The sequence below is a fragment of the Phaeoacremonium minimum genome (genome assembly GCF_000392275.1).
Source record: "Phaeoacremonium minimum UCRPA7 unplaced genomic scaffold PA7_03_scaffold_146, whole genome shotgun sequence".
NCBI lineage: Eukaryota > Fungi > Ascomycota > Sordariomycetes > Togniniales > Togniniaceae > Phaeoacremonium > Phaeoacremonium minimum.
Window position 1 is genome coordinate 235,378 of NW_006921053.1, and position 10,181 is coordinate 245,558.

Below are 10,181 nucleotides of genomic sequence, written 5' to 3' on the forward strand. Positions count from 1 at the left end.
TCAATTCCAGGCAATTACCTAGCACAATGTATCGAACTACGATTTCCCGCGCCTTGCCTACGAATAATCGATGGATTGACATGAGAATCGACTTTCGGAGGCCTGTCTCCGGAGGAAAGCGGAAAAATAGAGCCAATCAGATCAATGTGGTTATCAATACTCTCTTATCACTCGCTTCAAAGCTCTCAAGGTATCGAGACTGCGGCCGGATCAACTCGCCTGATAAGTCCCGCCCATTCTATCAGATAATAGATTAATGCCATCTATACTGTTGGACAGGATAGGGCAATGTGATAAATGTCTACATCCTCAATCAATCCGTTTGAAGCTACGAAACCCTTGATGCACAGCTTGAATCAAGATTCAATTATCAAAGGTTTCGTTACCAGGCAGGTGACACTTGCCTAGATTTACCATCGTTATCCAGTGGCGAAATCATCCTTTGCAGGGTTGATAATGTTATTATTTTAAGACCGCAAGCTTGCTTCTCCATGTAAGCTGTCCCTCATCGATCCAAAAAAAAAAAAAAAATTGGATTGCATATTTGGCGTTCAGTGACCAGGGTGGTAAATACCTCTGTTAAATCAAATTCTTGCCAATCCTCAAGCCTCGTGAATAACTCTCTAAATATACCGAAGCACAACAGTATCAAATTGTTGAGATAATTGCACTTCTCTTGCTAATCACCTTTAGAATTGTCAATATGACAGCTCACACTCTGCCATCATCGTGGTTTCGAGAACCAGAGTTCTACGAGTTGGAGCGTAGAGCAGCCTTCTCAAAGATCAAAGATATGGCTAATTGTGTCTCACAAGGCTCAGTTTTCCACTCCAGGGCAGTATGCTCGATATGAAGTTGCCGGGTATCCCTTCTTCGTAGTCTGTGATAGACAGGGGAACATCAATGCTTTCCTAAATGTCTGCAGACACAGAGCATTTCCTATAGTCCACGAGGAGGCCGGAAAGGCAAGCATTCTTGCTTGCAAATATCACGGTTAGAGAATTTACCTCCACTCGTAGCTATTGCAGGTCACTGACATTACTTTTCGTTTCTTGACTGAGGCTGGAGTTATGGCTTCAAAGGCAACCTCGCCAAGGCGCCTAGGTTTGACTCGGTTCCCGAGGAGGATTTTGACAAGAGCCAGTACTCATTGTACAAACTCCATCTGCACATCGACCAGCTTGACTTTGTATGGGTGAATCTTGACGCCTCAGAGAAATAGTCAATCAGCTGGGAGGAACAGTTCAAAGATATCGATACCCAAGACAGAATTGTTAAGCACTTCAATTTGGACGAATATGTGTTTGATCATACATGGTCTTTGGATAACTGCAACTTCAATTGGAAGACGCTCGTCGAGAACTATAATGAGGTTAGTCACCGAATGCCATCTCTGCCCATAGTTATGGAGGTTCCTAATCATGAATAAAGTGCTATCACTGTTCGACTGCCCATCCGGGAATTGCGCCTCATATCAACAAGCATACGAAGTTCGACGTCGAGCCCAATCTATGCTATATTCGTCACCTAGGCGAAGAGATGGAAGCAGACGGTATTGTGGCGAGTCCAACTTTCATGTATCCCAACTCATCTGTTACGATCACCAAGAACTTCTTCTACATGATGTTCGTCATTCCGACATCCGCGACCACATCGCGCATGCACTACGAAGTATTTGTGAATAAAAGCACGCCTCGAGCCGAGGTCGATGCGGAGATCAACTTCTTCAAGCAAGTGGAGAACGAGGACAAGTGGCTGGGCAAGAAGGCCCAAGGAGGGTTGAGCAGCGATACATATACGGCTGGTCCTCTTCATCCGTATATGGAAAGAGCAGTCGAATATTTTGAGAACCTTCTTCGGCCAATGTTGAAGGAACATGAAGCAGAGGAGAAGAAGCTTGGCCGACAGATCTGGCCTGCGAGAAGAGAGCTGGAAAGCAAGCAACTAAAGGAAAATGAAGAGTTCTGTAGAGGGATATGTGAGTCGCACACAACTAACCGCAGTGTCTTGTCTTGGTGAATGCAAAGATATTGGGGAGACTTCCTTTTCCAGTTTGCAGCATTTCAATCAATTTCTAGTTGATTTATCCACACACTTGGTCGCATTACACGCTCAAGGACAGATTTAGTTCACGCATATTTGATGCTGTCCCTGTACGCCAACATTCAAACCTACCTTGGTAATCAATATCCCATCCTGAGCCCCTAAAACAAATCGTTATGTCGCCAATTATACCTTTCCAAGCTTCTCTTCCACTTCCTTCGTCCACCAGTCTGGCCAGTCAATGACCTTCTTCCCCAGCCTCGCCTCCTCCGCGCAGAACACCATAGCATGACTTCGGATGACCTCCTCCAAGGTACACCCAATCATCTCCATCTGGGCCCTCTCCGTGCTCCAGCCGTGATTCTTCACCTTGTCCACCGCCATGATGAACTGCCGCGCCAAGCCCAGATCGCCACCGCCATGGCCCAGATCCTCGATGCGTGGCTTGTGCGTGGCCGTCGTGCCCGTGCGGAAGTCCTCCACTGTGATGGTCTGCGAGTCGGCGTAGATCTCGCCGTCGACGCCGTAGATGTGCGTGTACCGGTCGCACTGCTTCTTCGTCTGCGCCACCATGTGGAAGGTCGCTTGCTTGGAGCCGCGGCCGCCCATGCGATCGGCGATGCCCTGCGCGGAGGCCCCCGACGACGGCAGCGGGTCGTCGTCCCACGTGATGGTCACGACCTCCTCATCACAGACGTTGTTGTCGCTCTCGAACACGCAGCGGCCAAACCAGTTCCGCTTGGAGACCTCGGAATCAGGGGTATTCTCGTCGTAGTTTTCAGCCAGTTTCGCCAGAAGTGCTTTGTTTCCCTTCTCGGTAGCGCCAATATCTTCAATCTCAGGCATGACGATGTTCACGGGCCAATTTGTGTTGCCCGCTCCCAAGCCCTTGAGTTTATCGCCGAGGTATATACGCTTAGCCGAATATTTGCAGGACTCCTCGACCGGACATGACAGGCAATTTGTTGCCTTCCCTGCGCCAACGGGCTTGCGACTCTTCTTGAAATACTGCAAAGACCCGGCGCTTCGCACAGTCGAAGGCAGGTGCGGCTGTGGCGTAGTGCCAGGTTTGTATTGTGTCGGAGAGCATAGCAGCCATACCAACACATCGATATCATGACAGCTCTTCGTCAGCAAGCTTGGTGCGCTGGTATCCTCCCGTCTCCAGTTCCCGCGGACGTAGCTGTGCGTGAAGTGCCACCAGCCAACAGGCTCCGTGTGGACAACGGATAGGACATCGCCAATGACGCGTTCCTCGAGCACTAGCTTTCGTAATTGCATGTTATGCGGGCTATACCTCAGAACATGCCCAATCGAAAACACCATCTCCTCGCCCTTCTCGTTCTTGTTCGCCCTCAGTGCTCGATACATATCGACACAGTCCTCGAGTCGTGTAGCCAGTGGCTTCTCGCACATAATGTGCAGACCTCCTAGCTCAGCGAGGGCTACGACTACCTCGCGGTGCATCTCGTCTTGTACGCACACAAAGGCGGCGTCAACACCCAAGGGTACATTAGCTTCACCGTTTCGCACGCGATCGCGGCGAGCCTTCTCATAGACAATGAAGTCTCTCCAGGAGGCAAATTGTGAGCCCTCTGTAGGAGCATTATTGCTCCAAATGTACTTGCGGCCGAGCTGTGCCCGCTTGAACTCGTCCGGCTCGGCAACGGCCATGACGATCCCGTTGCTCCCTGTGGTCGTGCACCTAGCGTACGTCTGGCCTCGAGATCCGGCGCCGATGATGAGGACACGCGGAGGGGAGGCAGACATTGCTGGTTTGGGTGGTGGCTGTACAATCACTTTCTCTGGGTCCGCCAGAGCAGCAGCCGGCGGCTCGGCCACCGGAGTGGGAGACAGGACATTCTTAATCATGGAAGCCATCTTCGTGAGTCTGTTACGGTGAAGAAGCTTTCGATGGTCCTCGAACTTGAAGTTGAGCTGCTGAAGTGAGACCCCGCACGACCAAAGTAGTCGAGATAACACGTCTGCGAATCTCGTATCAGCGGGCTACGAAACGTTGAGATATGCAGACCCCCTTATATGTCGAGTCTCTCTGGGCTACTCATGGGCCCGGCCAGGACAACTGGTTGGCTACTGCGACTGTTGATAGGGATATGCAATGGGGAGTTAGTGGGGTTCTAGTGGGATCGTCAAGCTCACTAGGCCCCGCTTGGGGCGGCATGGAGGTGCACCGCGCCCACATACCCAGATTGCTTTGCAATTCGGCTGCTGTGATTCACTACTTCTCAGTACATCAATGAGCTTGACTGGCGGGGATTGGAAGTGAGGCTCAAGCCATAAAACTCACTAAGGAGTTTCATACAACGTTACCTGGCTTCAACCCTATCATAATTCCCGACGATCATCACGAGTCTGTCTCGGTGACTGCCAATTGACGCCTCAAGTCGGTGGAAAGGGAGGCATAGAAGCACAATGGCCAGCCACAACGCCCCCCTGGTCTGGATCGACTGCGAGGTAACGTCCCTATACATGAACCCGACAGAACGACTGCAGACGCTGAACAAGTAGCCAGATGACTGGTCTCAATGTCGATTCAGACCACATCATCGAGATCTTCTGCCTCATCACGGACGGCGATCTGAACCTGCTCGACGAGGCAGGCTGGGGCACGGTGATACACCAGTCCAAGGAACGCATGGACATGATGGACGAGTGGTGCACCCGAGTGCACGGCAAGAGCGGCCTTACGGCAGCGGTCATCGAGTCCAGCGTGACGGCGCAGCAAGCCGCCGACGAGCTACTTGCTTACATCCAGAAGTACGTCCCGGATCGCAAGACAGCTCTCCTCGCGGGGAACAGCGTCCACGCGGACCGAGCCTTTCTCCGGAAGGAGCCGTACAAGAAGGTCACCCAGCACCTGCATCACAGGATCATGGATGTCAGCACTCTAAAGGAGGCGGCCAAGCGCTGGTGTCCTGAAATCGCACGCCGGGTCCCGTCCAAGAAGGCTCTGCACCAGGCGCGGCAGGATATCATCGAGAGCATTGAAGAGGCAAAGTACTACAAGGAGGCCATATTCCAACCTGCCGCTATTAAGACTACGGAGTGAGGTGAGGTGGCTATACAGCTTCTGACAACCCCGGCCCTTGAGCTTGAAGGAATTCAGAAAAGCCTCCTCTATAGGAGAAGGGGCTGCGTCTGGGCTAAGCTGACATGATGGCGGTCAGACGGTGAAGCGAAGGCTAGCTGAAGATAGGCGTCTAAGCTGCATTGTAGGGCACATGTGAAGCATCTGTAGCGGCCGCCTCAAGAAGGCTATTGGCTCTTCAGCATGTGCGTGTGCGAAGGAAATCGTTCCGAACCTTGCGCAAAAGCAGGATGGTTGACTAGTCAGCAAGCTCGGATTCAGAACGGCCTGCGTCTGTATGGAATTAGAAGATCAGGGTTCAATCGCGACAACTGGCTGCTCCCTGTCAAGCATAAGGTACTCGTCAGTTTGTTTCCGACAGGCCTATATCAAGGAGAGAAAAGAGGCAAGGCGTATCTCCACAGTGCAGTATCGGACTCAGTGAAGTACAATGTCTTAGGTACAGCAAGTGGACTGGGAAGATAGATGGATACCTTTGGGAAGAATCAGATGTTTGAGCACACCTTGTTGATGTGCTATTGTGAGACTAAGACCAGCGCAGGCGACATTAGCGATAATCGCTGGCTTTCCAGCTCGCGCCACTCTGCAGGTGCCGTCCAACGTAATTTTGAGGCAATGAGGTCACTTCAGATCCCCCCACCTTGGCTCGCCCGCAAGCTCCCCCTCCAGCACAGCAGAGCTGGAGTCTACGTCTAGAACTATCTCGACTTGCAACCACCTGCTTTTCCTCCCAACACAGCGACAAAATCTGTTGACCTCCATCCTCCCAAGATACCCTCAATTGAATTGCAAGTCATCCGGTCACAATGAGCGTCAATACAGTCGAGTTCAAGTCCTTCACCGACCAGAAGCCTGGAACGTACGTGAGAGCTCCCCCAATCTTTGTCTTTGCTACCCCGCCATGATCATGATGCACCGCTGCACCACCACTGCCAAAGATCATGTAATTCTTCGTCACGCAGAATCGCCCACCTTGCTGACTCCCATCCAGCTCGGGTCTTCGAAAGAAGGTCACCGTCTTCCAGCAGCCCCATTACAGCGAGTCCTTCGTCACCAGCATTTTGCTCTCCATCCCCGAGGGCGCTGAAGGTAAACAGACCCAGAGCCCAACCATGCCCCGCAGACGAGCACGATCAACTGATCCCAACCTGCACAGGTGCTTTCCTGGTCATCGGCGGCGACGGTCGCTTCTGGAACCCTGAGGTTATCCAGCTGATCGCGAAGATTGGTACTGCGTACGGCGTCAAGAAGCTGTTGATCGGTCAGAATGGCATTCTATCCACTCCCGCCGCCAGCCATGTCATCCGTAAGAGAAAGGCCACTGGAGGTATCCTCCTGACTGCGAGTCACAACCCCGGTGGTGAGTATAGCATCATTTCGCGACAGCCTGTCTGAGGAATTGAAGGAACGCGTCGCTGATGTCGCGGTGTTTAGGCCCGAAGAACGACTTCGGCATCAAGTACAACCTTGCCAATGGAGGCCCTGCACCCGAATCGGTGACAAACAAGATCTTCGAGGCGTCCAAGACGCTCACATCCTACAAGATTGCCGATATCCCCGACATTGACATCTCCACAATTGGCACAAAGACATACGGAGACAAGCTGGAGGTCGAGATTGTCGACAGCACAGCCGACTACATGGAGATGCTCAAGGACATCTTCGACTTCGATTTGATCAAGAAGTTCTTCAGTTCCAACCCCGACTTCAAGGTCCTCTTCGACGGCCTGTCCGGTGTTACTGGGCCATATGGCAAGGCTATCTTCGAGAAAGAGCTCGGCCTTGGCTCAGGCTCTACACAAAACTGCATCCCGTCGCCAGACTTCAACGGTGGCCATCCTGACCCCAACCTCACCTATGCCCACAGTCTGGTCGAGACCGTCGACAAGAACAATATCCCCTTTGGAGCTGCCTCAGATGGTGATGGTGACCGAAACATGATCTACGGTGCCGGCGCCTTCGTCTCCCCCGGTGACAGTCTGGCCATCATCGCCCACTATGCCCAGCTGATCCCCTACTTCAAGAAGAACGGCGTGTACGGCCTCGCCCGCTCCATGCCCACCTCCGGCGCCGTCGACCTCGTCGCTAAGAAGCAGGGCCTGAACTGCTACGAGGTGCCTACGGGATGGAAATTCTTCTGCGCACTGTTCGACGCCGACAAGCTGTCCATTTGCGGCGAGGAGTCCTTCGGCACGGGCAGCAACCACATCCGCGAGAAGGACGGCCTGTGGGCCATCGTGGCGTGGCTCAACATCATCGCGGGCATCGGCGTCGCCAAGCCGGAGGTCACGCCCAGCATCAAGGAGATCCAGAAGGAGTTCTGGACCGAGTACGGGCGCACCTTCTTCACGCGCTACGACTACGAGAACGTCGACTCGGAGGGCGCCAACAAGGTCGTCGGCACGCTGCAGGACCTCGTCGCCAAGCCCGACTTTGTCGGCTCCACCGTCGAGGGCCGCAAGGTCACAAAGGCCGGCAACTTCTCGTACACCGACCTCGACGGCTCCGTCTCCTCCAACCAGGGCCTGTACGCCTGCTTCGACTCCGGCAGCCGCATCGTCGTCCGCCTGTCCGGCACGGGCTCCTCCGGCGCCACCATCCGCCTGTACATCGAGCAGCACAGCAGCGACCCCAAGACCTACGAGCAGGACGCTCAGGACTTCCTGAAGCCCGAGATCAAGTTCGCCACGGAGCTCCTCAAGTTTAAGCAGTATGTCGGCCGTGATGAGCCGGATGTCAAGACGTAAGCTTGGTTAGGTCAGACCATTCCCAACGGGCCGGAAAGGGGCCAGAAAGGAAAGTTGCTTAAGAGCGTGAGTATTGATGCGATACGTCCCATCATGAGATACGAAATAAAAGGACATTACAAACTTGCACTTATCTGGCATCTGTAAACTTCGAGGAGCTCATTGATGTTGCTTTTGTTGCCGAAGATGTGACTCACCAACGGATCCCGAGTATCTCAAAACAAGACAGACATTATTGTTTAGGACTATCTTCGAACCGTTACAACATACATCATTCATCATAACATGTTTCTCATCAATCAAGGCTTGACCCATAAGTCAATGTTTCCCCTTGCCTGCGGAAACCCCCCCACCCCCCTTTGCCCCCATTCGTAGTGTACATTCTCATTTTTAGCCACCTTTCCAGCTACGCCACCCTGGTTCGTTCACGACGATGACCGGGCTAATTTCGTCCTTCCGTTCATTGCATTCCATCACATGGGGGTATTTCCTCGAAAGCAGATGAGAAAGCCAATGAGAAAGAAGAAGAAAAGAAAGAAAGCAAGAAAACCAATGCTGAATGGAATGGGGGGTATCATCAATCTGCCTCGCCAACTGCAGCGTCTGGCATTGCTCTCGTGCGACGCGGCCCATGATATCATCATTCACAGGCTAGAAAAAAGAAATAGAAAAAAGCTTCACAAAGCAAAGTCGTGTCTCGTTTCAGTCTTGTGCTCATAAAGTCGGTAGAAGGAGAAATCAAATAATCGGAAGCTGGGAGTTCATGAATGTGTGATGAAAGGGGAAGATCAATGAGCGAGCGATGCATCGGTCGGCTGTTGACGTGCGATGATTCGTGTTCAGCGTGTTCTGTCGGGAGTACCTCATTCGGTAGGGGTGGTTTGTAGGAGCTGGATATGAGAGGAGCATTAGAGATCATTGGCTAATTCGCCTCGGAGGCTTCGGGAGATGAAATAGAGGGATAGAAGACCTCTTTGAATCGCTGGGATGCTGGACGGTGTGTCAGTCAGGTCGATTGCGATTCATGAGACTAGATGGGAGAATGTGCTGACCTTCGTCGCTGACAAAGTAGATTTCAAATGCGCCGGCCTTGTTTTGGCGCATGTTGTCTTCTCGATACTTCTGACAGAAGACATAAAGTTTGATGTCCTTGAGCCAGATGCGGTGTCTGGATCTGCGTACAAGCCAGCTTGCAGAGGCGGCTTGGTGGGTGACTAAAGGTGAGGAATAAAGGTCAGCTCACAACTCGTCATTTACAGACACACAATCCTGGTCTCTTCGTGTCATATCACTTACCGAACGCTGTCCAAACGGGACACTGTCGAAGTTCGCCTTCCCAAACCGCGGCGTGGAGTCGGAGGCCATGGGTCTGTATGTCTTCGTAGACAATGAGAGAATGTTGGTATCCATCATCGATTATTTGTCTAGAATGATATTAGGTTGAGTACCTCTGGTTAGTCTAGCGCGATTTCGAGGATACATACGCTTGAAATAGTCTCTTCTCTTTGCTGAGCTTGTACTCGTCGGGATGTATTTGCACAGTCAAAGTATTTCGAGCTTTTAGGGCCACGAATGAGCAATTGAAGAGTACCATCTCTATATTGAGCGTCAACATCAGAGAGTCAGCGGGTTTGACAAGATATGCTTCTCACCTTCCCAAGTGAGGAAATATAGGAGCGCCCAGAGCTTGCTGTGGTTATCCCTGTGGCTCCATCGCTTGAGCTGCAGTGCGCTTCCGTCTCGAAGAACTCGGAGTTCATGAATCCCTTTCAAGCAGTACCACCGGTTACCAGCATTGTATGTCCGAAGAAGAGCATACGGGGCGTCATTACTTGGGTTGATAAAGACGGAGAGAGAGAGGCTGTCGTTGTCGAAAGATCTACCACCCCTCAAGATCAGTCTAACTCGGGACAAAACAGGAACATAGGTTGATTTGATGGACTCAGGGATAGCATACCGCCGAAATAGAATCTTTCGATCTGGTGGTATAACATTGTTGCCCTCTGGGATAAACGGACCATATGCTCGTGATCTACAACCTATTAGTTACACCTTTTCATATCGCTGTTGAAGGGAAGGAAGTGTTTACTGTTTCGGGTTTTTCAATGCTGTTCGAGAAGGCAATGGAAGAGAGAAAATCTGCTCTGCCCAGTGAAGGTTCTGCGCCGACGTTACCAAGCCATTTATACGTGATGAGAATTCAGATCTACCTTATCCTGATGCGTTGATGGAATCATCATGGTTTCTTGGCGAACAAGAGCTGTGACAGGGACCGGGGTTGG

General features: G+C 51.8%; 3 protein-coding genes across 3 annotated transcripts; 2 read left to right on the top strand and 1 right to left on the bottom strand.

Annotated features, from left to right (window-relative positions):
- Positions 1 to 2,229: 2,229 nt before the first annotated feature.
- UCRPA7_2037 (putative streptomycin biosynthesis protein) lies at positions 2,230 to 3,813 on the bottom strand (the record flags this gene model as incomplete). The annotated part of the gene is made up of 1 exon (XM_007914613.1): positions 2,230 to 3,813. The coding sequence occupies one exon, from the start codon at positions 3,811 to 3,813 to the stop codon at positions 2,230 to 2,232; it is 1,584 nt and encodes a 527-aa protein (XP_007912804.1).
- Positions 3,814 to 4,476: 663 nt separating this feature from the next.
- UCRPA7_2038 (putative rna exonuclease protein) lies at positions 4,477 to 5,113 on the top strand (the record flags this gene model as incomplete). Its single annotated transcript, XM_007914614.1, has 2 exons — positions 4,477 to 4,518; positions 4,577 to 5,113. The coding sequence occupies 2 exons, from the start codon at positions 4,477 to 4,479 to the stop codon at positions 5,111 to 5,113; spliced, it is 579 nt and encodes a 192-aa protein (XP_007912805.1).
- An 845-nt stretch (positions 5,114 to 5,958) lies between these two features.
- On the top strand, positions 5,959 to 7,899 carry UCRPA7_2039 (putative phosphoglucomutase 2 protein; the record flags this gene model as incomplete). Its single annotated transcript, XM_007914615.1, has 4 exons — positions 5,959 to 6,011; positions 6,144 to 6,241; positions 6,309 to 6,512; positions 6,587 to 7,899. The coding sequence occupies 4 exons, from the start codon at positions 5,959 to 5,961 to the stop codon at positions 7,897 to 7,899; spliced, it is 1,668 nt and encodes a 555-aa protein (XP_007912806.1).
- Positions 7,900 to 10,181: the final 2,282 nt, after the last annotated feature.